At 35.5% G+C, this 14560-nt stretch overlaps 2 protein-coding genes across 5 annotated transcripts in view; both read left to right on the top strand.

Moving 5' to 3' along the window:
* The window catches only part of LOC107700319 (synaptopodin-2-like), a 21898-nt gene extending 19482 nt beyond the window's left edge, over window positions 1-2416 (top strand). For both annotated transcript variants that reach the window (XR_001635537.1, XR_001635538.1), the window contains exon 3: window positions 2401-2416. The gene's annotated coding sequence lies outside the window, so the exon portion shown is untranslated. The remainder of the gene's footprint in view (window positions 1-2400) is intronic.
* A 950-nt stretch (window positions 2417-3366) lies between these two features.
* The window catches only part of LOC107700316 (inactive ubiquitin carboxyl-terminal hydrolase 53-like), a 25790-nt gene continuing 14596 nt past the window's right edge, over window positions 3367-14560 (top strand). For 2 of the 3 annotated variants that reach the window (XM_016501941.1, XM_016501940.1), the window contains exons 1-8: window positions 3367-3722; window positions 6029-6691; window positions 8551-8643; window positions 9857-9991; window positions 11027-11140; window positions 11309-11391; window positions 11727-11832; window positions 13758-13904. In XM_016501941.1, coding sequence (XP_016357427.1) covers window positions 6515-6691; window positions 8551-8643; window positions 9857-9991; window positions 11027-11140; window positions 11309-11391; window positions 11727-11832; window positions 13758-13904 — 855 coding nt within the window. In that variant the 5' untranslated portion in view covers window positions 3367-3722; window positions 6029-6514. Of the gene's footprint in view, window positions 3723-6028; window positions 6692-8550; window positions 8679-9856; window positions 9992-11026; window positions 11141-11308; window positions 11392-11726; window positions 11833-13757; window positions 13905-14560 lie in introns of those variants that run through there. The other variant, XM_016501942.1, reaches the window with a different exon arrangement.

Genomic DNA, 14560 nt, shown 5'->3' with positions numbered 1-14560 from the left:
ACAAAGGTGTATGTTACTTTGTAGAGTCATTTACAACAGCTTCGAACGCGGCTCAGCAAATCAGAATCAAGCACTGGAACTCTCCGTTTTATAACAGTGAATTTTGAACTGCTGTTCTTCGGACAGCAATTAGCACATATAATTTCTATAATGAATGCCTCAGAACTGAAGAGTATTTAACAGAACATGTTTATGTGAGGCAGCATTGGGTTAAAATCCACATAGCATTGTACATGTGATTATATATAGCTTATATCGCTAACTCTAACCACAAATTCTGAATAATACAGTGTTGATTACCATCAAAAAGCAGTAATTAATTGTGATTTATTGATGGATACACGATGCATTTTTATCTTTGTACAATTTGCAAAACAATAAGCAAATAGAAAGCATACGAATATAAATTGTACATTGAGTTAATTTACTGATACATCCAGGCTGTTATAGTGATTTTCACTAACATTATGCATGATTATACTGTGAAACATAACTGGTTTCCGAAGTTTGCATTCATATTTATAAATAATATATTTAGTACAGCATCAAATAATTTTAAAGTTACCATTTTTTTTTTTATTTTGTGATTAAATATTTTGCATTCTAGATTCTACAAAAACTCACAAAGCTTTGTAGTGTAAAAGTAAAATCAGAAATCTGAAATCAAATTGATCAGGGATAAAAGATAATGGTGGAAACAGCCATGTAAATATAATGTGCTGAATGCCTGAAATCCTATTTGTATTGTAAAAAAAATTACTATGAATATATATCTCTGAAAATGTGTTTTGTGAAATGCATTTGTATCTTTTGCCTGATGTTTAACATTATATTCACAGTGTTGGAACCTTTGCTTGTATTGTAGCTTAAAAAGTAGTATACACAAACTGTGCAAATAAAATGCATATGTATTTCAAATTTCTGTTGTCGGTGATATATTACAGTTTTTTACGATTGTTTACACACTAAAATAAAAATGTGAAGGGTGTATGTTTTGACTGAAGGGTGTATGTTTTGACTGAAGGGTGTATGTTTTGACTGAAGGGTGTATGTTTTGACTGAAGGGTGTATGTTTTGACTGAAGGGTGTATGTTTTGACTGAAGTGTGTATGTTTTGACTGAAGTGTGTCATTTTGCAAACAATCTAGGAATTATGCAAATTGAGTGTGGTGTTTGGATAATTGTGCTTATACTGTGAAAAAAAGAACCCGGTTTTCAAAATTGCGTGTAAACAATTGAAAAAAACTGTAAGCATGTATCATTTTGATATATGAGCAATAATAATAATAATAATAATAATGTTCCGAACAGTGTTTTCAGCACATGTATCTGCATAGTAAATCATCATCATCTAGAACAGTCTCTGGACGAATCAGTCTTAGTTTATAACTAAGAGCCACAGCACACAGACATATCCTCTGACAATGTCTATATTTACAGGAGGCATAAGTAGCCTTGAATTTGACACTCTCTCTCTGTGCTACAGTTACAGTAAACACAGCGACTTCCAGACAGTCCCCAAATGCTTCCTTTAAGCTCTTCAAGAAAATGTGCGTGGAAAAACATTAGCCATTTTACAGTAGAATACTTAAAGGCCATTAAATAATAAATAGCATTAACTACCTACATAGATAACTACCCAACAACAACCAAAACTAATTTAGGAAACACCTGATGTTATGTAACCAACAACAAACCAAACCCTAACCCCAACCTTAACCGTATAGTAAGTACTTGTAGTTATTTAATAAGTACTTATTTTTGTAATTACATTGTAACAATGTCACTTGAACTTAAAAGTGTATCCCTAATTTATTATGTTTTCAAATCTGAATTACACATTATTTTGTTGATTTAATACTGAATATCTTTTAAATAATAGCTCGAACTATAAGCTATCAGTTCTGGCATTTGCTTTTGCTTGATATTATTAGTGCACAAACACTAATTGCAGTGACTGACACATTATTTTAAAGCTGATGGAATATTCTTGAGGTCTCGCCTGCAGGATGATTCCACCTAATTAAATTATGCTAATTATAGTCAAAAATATACTTCATACAGATTCACATGAAGCTGTATACTAACTGTAAGTGTACCCGCTGTCCTTTAAAACACAGAAAGGTCATGGCAAATATAATCTGCCTGTGTGTAGCCCATTGATAAAATCAAGAACAAAATCTAACATATAAAAGGCCCACTCAGTGTGTATTTGATTTATTTTCAAGGATGTGATTTTCAGTAATTCATTTCACTCAGATCTCTAAATGTTTACATAGCCATCATGACACAAAATAAAATGTGAAAAATATGCTTATACTTTACTTTGGGGACCAATTCTCACTATTAGCTCTGACTTTTGCCTCAATAAACTCATGCTGCTTATTAATAGTTAGTAAGGTAGTTGTTAAGTTTATGTAAGGGGTTTAGGATTAAGGGATCTAAAATATGCTTATGCATTAATATGTGCTTTATTAGTAGCCTACTAATAAATATGCTACTCATATGCATGCTAATAAGCAACTAGGGTTACACTTTATTTTAAGGTGTCCTTGTTACAGTGTAATTATACATTTAAGTACTGAGTAATATTAATTACTATATGGTTAGGGTTTGGCTTAGGGTTACTTGTATGTAATTATAATAGTAAGTACATGTGTAACAAGGACACCTTAAAATAAAGTGTTACCGCAACTAGTTAATAGTGAAAATTGGTCCCTAAACTGTAACCAAAAATATGTATTTTAATTTTTTTAAAAATCATAAATTTGAGCAGTTTGCTCAAACAAGACTACATGTTTCATCAGCTTTGAGTCACATGATTTCGCGTGTATAGGCTATTATTTTGCTCCAGTTTCGTGTAGAATTGCATAAGTTTTTGTTAATATCCCTGAGGTCATCCACATCATACTGTTTGAAATCCTGGAGTATCGCATCTGTTCTGTCACACCACATTTCATAGTCGGTAGTAATTGTAATATAATAATATTATGATATAATCATGCTAAAATATGATTTAAAAAAAAAATATGATTCCAACCCGATATCATGAAAGTGCGTATAAATAGTACGCCAAATAAAAACAAAAACTCGTGGTATTGATACGCCAAAATGGACTTTGGCGTGCATATGCTACGCGATGGGTAGGTTTAGGGTTGTGGGGTAGATGCGTATCATATGCACGCGAAAACTGCGTATCATATGCACGCCAACAAATTTCGTATCATATGCACGCGAAACTGCGTATTATATGCACGCCAAACACATGCGTATCATATGCACGCCAAAGTCATGATTCTGTTGTACGCTGCTGCAATCACCAACGATCTAAATGTCAGAGCGGATGTTTTGCTGGGTCTCGTGAGAATATGCGGGTTGCTCCTGCGGACTTCGCTGAGGAGTGTAGCGGTGCCTGCGGGGCGGAGTCAACGCGTCCAACTCCACAACATCCAGCAGAATAATCTCCAGCTCAGGAGTCAGGACCCGATGAGTGCGGAGGAGCAGGAATGCATGGCGTTGTATGGCGTTATTGTCTTTAGGCATGTGAGAGGATCTTTGACCATACGGGTTTACTGCGCTTTATGTCACGCTGAGCAATGAAGGATTCCGACAGCAAGTAACTTGAGCTGCACGCGCATTATGAACTCCGCTCCTTATGTAGGCTATAGTAGATGTGGACAAACACGCTTCTAAACGAGTACTAATATACTGGACACGTGTAGGTGAGCTGTTCTTGTTTATTAGGCTAATGACTGTGTCTCAAAACTCAGCTAGCTGCCTACACGGACAGCGTTTTTGGGCACCATAGGCGAAAATGCGGCATAGAGCAGGTCACCTGATGCGCATGAGCAGGAACAGGTGTAACGGCATGCTGAGCGTCTTTCTGCTTTTGTTTATCATGTCATGCAGATACTGTTACAAGACGACATAATAATGGATTCTGTTTCATAACTACTTTCTATGCTTTTTCAAAGGCTGTGCACATTCAGCAGTCTCACTGCGCTTTTTAATGTAAATAAGCTCACCCAAATCTGTGTGTTAATGCTTTTCTGATAGCTATGTCACTGTATTTTAATTATCCGTTTTAAAAAAGCGTAAAGATAACAGTACCACGAATAGTTATTGTTCTAGTTCTTCTATGATGAACAGCTGCAAAGCAATTTAATAAGACTGCGCTTTGCTGTATAATATTTACACGGGTAAACTCCAGGGTATCATAATTGTGCTCTAGCTTAAATATTAAAGAGCTTGTAAGAACCGCACAAATTCTGCAGAAAAGTTTTGTTTTTAAATTTAGTTTCATACTGTGAGATACAATGCAATTCTGCATATGTTAGTATGTTGATGCAGGAATTCAGCATCAGTGCTGCATCTGCCTACAGCCCATCATCTTCATGTGGTAGCCATGGCAATGGTCCAGCATTTACAGTAATATACTGCAACACTGCGGCAACAAGTTCTACATTCATTCATTTAATTAAGTAAAAGTATAGACATCTTACCGGAAAATGAATTTGGTAGAAGTTAAAGTCACCGTTTAGAATATTACTTGAGTTTTAAAGTAGGCCTATTGGACTTAAGTATGAAAAGTTTTTTTTATTAAACTTACTTATTGAAAGTAAAAGTACAAGTAAATTCAAAATAGAAAAGGAGCAAATACATATTTTTAATCTGAAGTGGCATTTAGATTTATTTACACAGACTGTTTAATGCAGCTCAGAGAGGACATGGATGCATTTAACCAGCAGTTACAAATGCATAAATAGTGCTTTGTTTTAAACATAAAACATTGAATATTGATATTTGAAAAGATTGAAGATGCAAAATAACATGAAAAGATACTTGAAATGTGAAATTAAAGCCGCCAGTAGGCTAGGTGGCATTGAGATTAAATTGATTCATTCAAAAGATTGATTCATTCAGGAATGAAACATTTGGCTGTTTTAATGAGTGAGTCACTGAATCATTCGTTCAAAAAACTGATTCATTCAATAAGGAAACCCCGTCCTGTGTATCACGAAACTGGTGAAATACAGCAAAAACAGCCATCTGAAATGAAACTTAATACTAACTTGATTAAACTTGTATAAAATCAATATTACATTTGTTATCATGCTGATATCTGGAGAAAATCGAGACTCTTAGTGTGACATAGATCACAGTGTTTGCGTGCACTCTCTGGGTGTGTTTTTCTGATATACTCGATCAGTCATTTTCTTAAAAAAATAACATTTAAATACTTTTTAACCACAAATGCTCGTCCGCATCGTGGAAATCATAGGGCCTTATTTAAGCAGACTGCACGAAAACATACGAATGAGATTGTACAAATTCATTCAAATTCACCACCAAATACCCAAATATTTTATACACTAGTTACGGATAGTGTTTGTACGGTCTATTCTGAAGAATTCAGGTAACAAGAGTTTAAAAAAACAAACCACCCTTTCATGAAATGCACTGAGTATGATCTAAAACCAAAGATAATCTTTATAAAACGGATAGTTCCGGTGCTTGATTCTGATTGGCTGAGCCGCGTTCGAAGCTGTTGTAAATTACTCTACAAAGTAACATACACCTTTGTTTACGTTTGTGTGTTGCTCGGCAACCACTTTGTTGCAACCACAACTGTTTCTGAGGAGCTACATTGTTTGGTGGACGAATACTGTTTTTATTAATATCATTACACTTTATTTGCTCCGTTTTATTTTGTGAAACCTTACTACGTATATAACCGTTTTATAAAAGCAATAAGCCCCGTGAAGCCGTGGTTTACAGTGAATTTATAACAGCCCCCTTAGCTGTTATAAATTCACTGTAAACCATGGCTTCACGGGGCTTATTGCTTTAGTCAACCATGCTGTGCAGAAGAATATCCAGCTCTTAACTCTAACAGCATCAGAGTTTGTCATTCTTCATGCAAAATGGCTGTAGTAACCTGAAGTAGCTTTCTATTTAACAGCATTGATTTTCTCTCTTCATATCGCTCACCCACAACCTTTCTCTGTGTGTCTCTCTCTCTCTGTAGGTCTTCCTTTGTTAGCCAGTGTTTTACCGCAGTGTCTGTCCCAAGGAGCCTTCATGAACGACCCCCTTCAGTGACCTCCATTGACTTTGCTGGAAATGCTGTGCAGAGTAATGGATTTGTTCTTCTATCTGCATCCATCCTCTTATTGCCAGCATGCCTGGATGCAGATGAATCCACGCATTGCTTTCACAGCTGGACTGATAAAGCAACGTGCCGCAACTTGTGGCTAGAAGTCACATGTTCACGCTAAATAAAGAGCTACTGTTTTGAATGGTTCCTTATATCCCAATGGTGTGCTGTCAAATCCGGCACGTCGAAAAACAATCCAGTGCAGTTTATTTTGCTCTTTTTGTAGGGCACTGTGAAGTTGGCCTTCTCTGTCAGGGACTTCTGGGCACTAATTTTGCCTAAAACAGATGCCTCAACCTCAAGTTGCTTCAGTAATTAACTCTGGTTGTTTGCTGGAGAGGGCCAGGCTCTGACCTCATGGCATGGGTCAAACTGTTTAAAAAGCCTGGGGGTAACATGGCTGGAACCGGTGCCTGGAGTGGGTCAGGACTGGGCAAGTCCTACCAGCCGGGAAGTATGATCTCTCTCGCTTTGACCAAAGGTCTTCTTAACGAGCCAGGCCAGAACAGCTGCTTCCTTAACAGTGCTGTGCAGGTGAGTGATGTTCTGGTAAATATTGAAAACATGCGTAGGTGTGTGAGGTAGCAAATAGTGAATGTACAATATTCAGTGTAATGCTGCTGATGCAAATAAAAGTTGCAAATACTCGCAGATGTATTCATAGTATGAGATAGTGGGAACTTGCTTATAAGAACTGTTTTAGCATCTGTGAAGGTCCACTAAGTTCTCCGAAAGGTGAACCAAAAATGGTTCTTGCTGTGAAAAAACCCATTTGGAACCTTTATTTTTTTCAGTGTTTATACACTAAAAAATAATATGCTGACTTAAAAAAACACACACACACACACACACAGGGCCGTTTCTAGCCAATTTGACGCCCTAGGCGAAATCCCTATTAAAAAAATTGTATATATATATATATAATTCTTTTCAGACACCAGTTGCTTGTCACATTCAAATTGGTTGTCATAGTAACGACACTAATTTGTGGAGATTCAGTGCATTGAGTTCCACAAATCTGAATGCATTATTTGTAAATTGACTTAAGACAAACATTTTGCACAATTTAGTATCTGGGTGTCAGTTATTGCATTATTATTTCAGTCAAACCTATAAAACCCTTTATATGTTTATAAAACCTATAAAACCCTTTATACGTTTATAAAACCTATAAAACCCTTTATATGTTTATAAAAACATATAAAAGCTTTATCAGTGGCATAAATTTGGGTTTTGTTTCATGTTCATTGTTTTCATGTCTTTTATTTTGTTTTTTCATAGTCATGGTTCCTGTCATGTGTTTCTCTTGCCCTCATGTGATGCTGCTATTGGTTGTCTTGTTTATGTGTCTTCTTCTGATTGGTTGGTTTGAGTCATGTGTCCTGTGTTTCCATTGGTTTATTGTCTTGATTATTCCAGGAGTTCCTTGTTTGTCATTAGTCTCTTTGTGTATATATAGCCCTCATGTTTCATTGTCCATTGTTTAGTTTTGTTTGTGTAATCCACTGTTTGGTGAGTTTTGTCCATGTTTTTTTTTGTTTGCCAAGTCAAGACTTGTTTATTGTTTGTCTGCTCACTTTTGGATTTATCAAAACTGCACTTGGGTTCTTTCAGCTTGCCATCAGTGGACATTTATTACAGGCACTTAATCTGTAACATAAAAACAAATCTCCAATTACTTGAGTTGTAATTAATCTGATCTATTTTAGCTCAAATCCACAGCTGTCATTGTAGTGTTTCTTCTAGTGCAGTGTATCCGATAGACTACGTGCACTAGAAGAAACACTACACCACAGTCATATCACATACTGATTGCTGAATGCAACTTATTTAGCATGCAATTTAGCATATCTTGTTATCTTGTAAACTTCAAGATTACAGAAACTCAAATGTCAAACATAACAGCATTAAACGCTAGCAGATCTTTCACTAAAAACACATACATTTTCCTTAATTTCAACATTTATTCCCCCATCCAGTCCTATGCAAAGCATGCTGGGAACCTAAAATCCTCAACCCAATATTTCCAAAGTTAACAAGACTTTCATTAAGTTACTACAACTTAATTTCTAAAGAAATTCAGTTATCGCAGAAATCAGTGGTTAAGTTGAGTCAAAATGACACACGTTATTAAGTTAATTCACACATCACAATGATGTGTGTCATTCAGTTGGAATGACACACATCATTCCAACTGAACTCAACAAAATACTAACTAAATAAATATATATATATATATATATATTTTATTTTATTTATTTATTTTTTTTTTTTCAAACTTGCAACCTTGCATTTAAGTTGTGGTAAAAGGTGCCCTGAATATTTTAATTAGTTTATAATTAAGGGTGAGAAATGTTTGCATATGGTACAAACTAAAGAATAGTTTCTTACAGGTTCTTTGGCAGCTTGACATCTTCAGGAGGAGCCTGCGACAGCTCTCTGGCCATTTCTGCTTGGGCGAAGCCTGTATTTTCTGCGCTTTAAAGGTGTGCACATGAAGGCTCAAATGTCTCAAACCCTAGTAAGCAAATTGTAAATCGCAAATTTATTGTAATTTTTAAAGTTTGCATGCAATCTAATTTACGAAAGTCCTAGTTCTTCCCTATTGTGACGTATATCCGAGTGAAACAACTCTTGAAAAAAGTAGCTCTGAGCTTGATTTTGTCCATCTGGAATTGATTGGATCATTAGTTGCTGTGATCTCATGTGAGTGACACATTGCTGGATTATTGCTTAGCCCTCGCGTCGGTACACACGTCAGATTATGAGGACACATGAATTAAAAAAAAGAGAAAAAAATGTGCACACAAATAATTTATAATAAACACCGCAATATTCCATAAAACTTAAGTCCAAATAATTGTCAGTTTTGATTTCATGGTGACCTAAAGATCTAATTTCAACCAAAAATTCAGAGAACATAGCATGTGTCCTAAGGATAAAAATATTCCATACTGCTTTGTCAAGCTCTGTGGAAAAATTATTCAAAATAGTGGATACAAGAAACATTTTGTGACCCTGCAGCACAAAAGCAGTTAAGTCGCTGGGGTATATTTGTAGCAATAGCCAACAATACACTGTATGGGCCAAAATTATAGATTTTTCTTTTATGCTGAAAATCATTAGGATATTAAGTAAAGATCATGTTCCATGAAGATATTTTGTAAATTTCCTACCGTAAATATATCAAAACATAATTTTGATTAGTAGTATGCATTGCTAAGAACTTCATTTGGACAACATTAAAGATGATTTTCTCAATATTTAGATTTTTTTGCAGTCTCAGATTTCAGATTTTCAAATAGTTGTATCTCAGCCAAATATTGTCCTTTCCTAACAAACCATACATCAATGGAAAGCTTATTTATCCAGCATTTCGAAAAATTTACCCTTATGACTGGTTTTGTGCTCCAGGGTCACATTTCATTTAGTTCTTTAAATCCTAAAGGTAATAGTACCGTTAATGAAGATTCTTTCAATGAAGAACATCTCAAGTCAGTTATGCACTTCCATTATAGTTAGGATGTTGTCTTTGTATAAAGCCGTAAACAAACAGTGAGTCTGGGCTTACTCAGTTCTGTGAGTTATCATGACACAGACATTCATAATCATACATTTTGCAACATATATTTTTCTCAAGGAGCTCTATATTGCATTTCTGTTTGTACGTGAGGTTTCACTGTTTCTTTCTTTTCACAGAGCATCTTCTGTCAGTTCCAGCAGAGTGGAGAGCGGGCTCTGCCGTCAGATACCCTGCGTCACGCTCTGGCCGAGACCTTTAAAGATGAGCAGCGCTTCCAGCTGGGTCTCATGGATGATGCAGCCGAGTGTTTTGTATGTCTGACCTCAGAGAGAAAACTTTAATTTCGAATTTCAATTTATTTGAGATAAAAACACCTCTCTGTTTAGCCATGGTGCAAGAGAGTCTTCTTAACTGTAGATTTAAGCCTAATCTTTTTATAAAGATGGTTTCTCAGGTCAGTAAGGTTTTATTAAACTGGAGTTGTATGGCAGTGCTTCAAGTTGCATGCATCTCTGGGAAGTTAAAGTGGTTTATACATCACTGTGTCAGCTGATCTCATTTGATCAGGGTCACAAATGACATTCACTTGTGTGCAGTGGTCTAAGCCAGATTTCGTGAGCTCTGCAGTCTAAGGCTATTGCTTAAATGTTTGCATTTTATAGTAAAAGCTGCATAGCAGAGCTAAAGGGATAGTTCACAGAAATATGAAAATCATGTCATTTATTTACTCACGATCATGTTGTTCCAAAGTTCTATAATGTTCTTTTTTTTTTAAATATTTTCGAAGTCAGTGGAGAAAACTGAAAAATCAGTTTTTTTTTAGAAAATGTCTTTTTTGTGTTCCTCAGAAGAAAAAAATCATACAGGTTTAGAATTACAGTAGATGACAGAATTCAAATTTTTGGGTGAACTATCCAAGCCTTTTCTATCTCAAACTTGTGTGATGAAAGATCTTGAAAAATTTAGGGTCTAATTAGAGTGTGTGTATACATATATATACAGTATATTGTCCTTATTAGCAGTTTCTTATGGTAATAGTGTTGTACAGTATATGTATTAAATGCTCTGTCAACTTATTGTATGAACAATCAGATATAATTGTTTACTCTTGTTTGAATAATTTGAATCCATGTGGTGCCATTAATGTGCTTTATTTTAAGTAGCTGTTTTTTGTTGTTGTTTGACCTACTTTGTGATAGTTTGATGTCTCTAATAATAACAATGATTTTTAAAAATATCATGAAGTATTAGGCTAGCGCTAAGAATATCTGTGTCAATAGAATCTGATTCATCACTGATCATAGTTTTTTTTTTTTTGCATCTGTTTTGTAAACTTTGGGAGACAGGAGAACATTTTAGAACGGATACACCTGCACCTCGTTTCTGATTCATCCACAGAAATGTGTACTTCCAAATCGTGCATCACCCACCGGAAGTTTGCCATGACGCTCTATGAGCAGGTACTATGATGTCGTTTTCCATTTTCACTAAAACTTACTCATTAACCGTTTGTTCTCAGTTTGTGTTCAAATGTGCATGGCAATCCGTTACGATGGCAGGTTTCTGTAATGCTTGGTGGCTTGGTTAGACTTCACTCCACCCTCACAGAAGTTTCTTTCCCTTCGTAGTTTGTTTGTCGTAGCTGTGGAGCATCATCAGACCATCTTCCCTTCACTGAGCTCGTGCACTATGTGTCCTCCACAGCACTATGGTGAGTGAATTAAATCAATTACTGTGAGGGATTCTCTCCTGTAGAGCAAAATGTTTTCAGCCGAGTAACAATAATAGTGTATGTTTTTATGAATAGTGTCAGTGTGAGGACCCAACAGACCCATTTTAACCATCCTGCATGCATTCTTTGGATGTGAAATTGACAGATCGTGTCTGAAAGCTTCACAGAAAACAGCACTGTTTGCATTAAAGGATTACGGTTTAATTTTAACAAAGTGGAATAGAGGTCAGCGGTACAGTATTGCACTGTCTGCTCTCTAGAGTGGTTTAGTGACTGAAATGGTCCTCTCTGTGCACTCTGTGCTCTTTTGTCAGTCAACAAGTGGAGCGAATCTTGGAGAAGACCGACAGACTGCGTTCAGACATATTTGGTGAACTGCTGCAGGCGGCCAACACCATCGGAGATCTCCGCAACTGCCCTGTATATCAACTTTTCTTTCTTTTTAAACTAGTTGCATGTACACCAGATTTCGCTGTATTTGCCTTATTTCTTAAAAGTTAAAAACTGTTTACTTCGGTGTTGCTTATCACAGTTTGATCTGTACTTGTCAGGTCTGATAAACTCAAACTGTGCTCTGATAGCTTTGAACCTGTTTTTTAAGAGTGAAACCAAATAGAAAGATAAATTAATGTTTTTATGCATTTATTTTCCTCTCTTCATGGACATTGTATTAGAGGAATAGTTCACCCAAAAGTGAAAATGTGATGTTAGTTTTCTCATCCTCAGGCCATCCAAGATGTAGGTCACTTTTTTTCTTCAGTTGAACAGTAGAGAAGACTTTTAGCCGAAACTGTGATCCTTGGGGATTCATAAAATGCAAGTTAATGGCTGCATGTCTTTAAGAATTAAAAAAGCATATCAAGGAAAGCAAAATTAATAGCCGTGGCTCCTGATGATATATTGAGGTCTTATGAAGCGAAACGATCAGTCTGTGCAAGAAACTGAACATTATTTACAACATTATTACCTGTGATCCAGAGCCTCAGGCAAACGGGGAAATATGATTCTTTTCCACGAACTGGTTCATTCAGACAGTTTGATTCAATGAACTGGTTCAGTTCAACCATTCGTTTAAAGTAATCATGCAATGACGTCACATATATGCAATTATATTATTAAAGCACCCAATAATGATGTGAAACGTGGATGTTTTATGTGTCTAAAGCATATAAAGTGAATAAACTAGTCTTCATCAGCTCACCTTTTTATGTAAACAATGAGAAACTATAAAAACGTTCATTTGGCCACTTCATTCAAGTGTTCGGTTCACGCATATCAGCAGGTCTTCAGTCCGAGTCGAACTGTTTGCTCGGTTAGTGTCTGTTTGCAGGAGCTGGAGCTGAATCAGTTCGTTCATCACAGAATCAGATACACCGCAATTTCGGCTCATTTCTAGTCGCAGTGACTGAAAGTGAGTTTTGATTGAGTCTGATGTGATGAACCTATTCAGCTAGTTCTCTAAAAAGAACCAGTTCAAAAGAATGATTCGTTCACAAAGTGAACCGTTTGCCTGAGGCTCTGGATCACAGGTAATAATGTAGTAAATAATGTTTTTGTTTCTTGCACAGACTGATCGTTTCACTTCATAAGACCTCAATATATCATCAGGAGCCACGGCTATTAATTTTGTGTTCCTTATTCTCAAAGACGTGCAGCCGCTGACTTGCATGATATGAATCGCCAAGGAGCAACTGTAGTGCGAGTGTTAAATCTGAGTATACTAGAATACTTCACAACAAAAACAAAAGGACAAATTTTGAAGAATGTACTAATCACTCTTTTTTTTTTTTATGCAATTGTAATGAATGGGGACTGGAACTTTCAGGCTTTAATTAAAAGGACACAAAATCAAAAAAGTCATTAAAAAAAAGTAATATATGTGTGTTCCACAGAAGAGAGAAAGTCACAGGTTTGTAACATTTGTGAGGTTTGTAACTATTTAACAATTCACTAGTTGCATATATTGTAGGTTTAAAACAATTAAAATGACTGTATAGGTATGTTACTTTGACATCTGAAATCTCTCATTGTCTTTTAGATGCCTTTTAGATGAAACTGACTGTTTCCTAATACATATGATATAAGTGTCTCATTATAATGTACAAATCTTTTCATAATTCTGCCCCTAAAACTTACACTAGTTACTCCACCCCTACTTCTCTGTCCATTATTTCCATCATGTAGTGTTTCGATTTGATTTAATTACTATAATTAATCTCTCTTCATGCTTTTCTTTCCGGCCTTCATAGTCACTATACAAATCAAACAGTATTGTTATTATGCACTGCATCAGCATGGCTTTGTTTTGACCGTTTGCTCAGTGTAATTTGATCTGTGCATTGCAGAGTAACTGTGGGCAGAGTATAAAAATCCGCCGTGTGCTGATGAACTGCCCAGAGATCATCACCATTGGCTTCGTGTGGGATGCTGAACAGTCTGACCTCACTGAAGATGTCATCCGCTCTCTGGGTCCAAACCTTAATCTCTCGGGGGTGAGGTCAAATCTCTCCACACTACTATAGCTGTCTTCATTCATTATCAGTGTTTATTATTCAGTGTCTATTCAATATGATGGTGTTGGGTAATTATACTACTGTTTGTCATGTTTAAATCAAAACATTGATTTACCAACATGTAGGGAGACCGGCGTATATACAAGTCCAAAACTAAATGTCTATTACGCATTTTTACCTGAAGGTTTTTTATTAATTATTATTATTTTTTTAATATGTATATATAGTGTCTGGAGCGGTGTCCAAAAGTCTCATAATTTTCTGTTTAGAATTTTTCAAATTTGTTTACAAATGTTTAAATGCAAATTATATCATGAATCTAAAATGTTTGTGATTAAATTGAACTTAAAAAAAAATATATATATATAAATGTGGAGTTGGTAATAAGAATATGAATTATTGGTATTTATATCCCCCTTTGCTGACATGATCTCCACAGCAGCATTATTATCATAACTAAATCTAAAACCATTAAAAATATATTTCATCAACTGAAATAAAATATTAAAAACCTGAAACTTATTTATTTCAGCTAGGTTGCAAGGCAACCTTTCTCATTTAGTGTAAGTTGAAGCACTTAAATGACTACAACTACAACTTTTCATACAAAAAAAAAAAAAAAAAGAAAAAAACAC

The sequence above is a fragment of the Sinocyclocheilus anshuiensis genome, unplaced genomic scaffold (assembly GCF_001515605.1).
Source record: "Sinocyclocheilus anshuiensis isolate Anshui unplaced genomic scaffold, SAMN03320099.WGS_v1.1 scaffold326, whole genome shotgun sequence".
Lineage (NCBI taxonomy): Eukaryota > Metazoa > Chordata > Actinopteri > Cypriniformes > Cyprinidae > Sinocyclocheilus > Sinocyclocheilus anshuiensis.
This window is presented reverse-complemented; position numbering and strand designations above follow the sequence as displayed.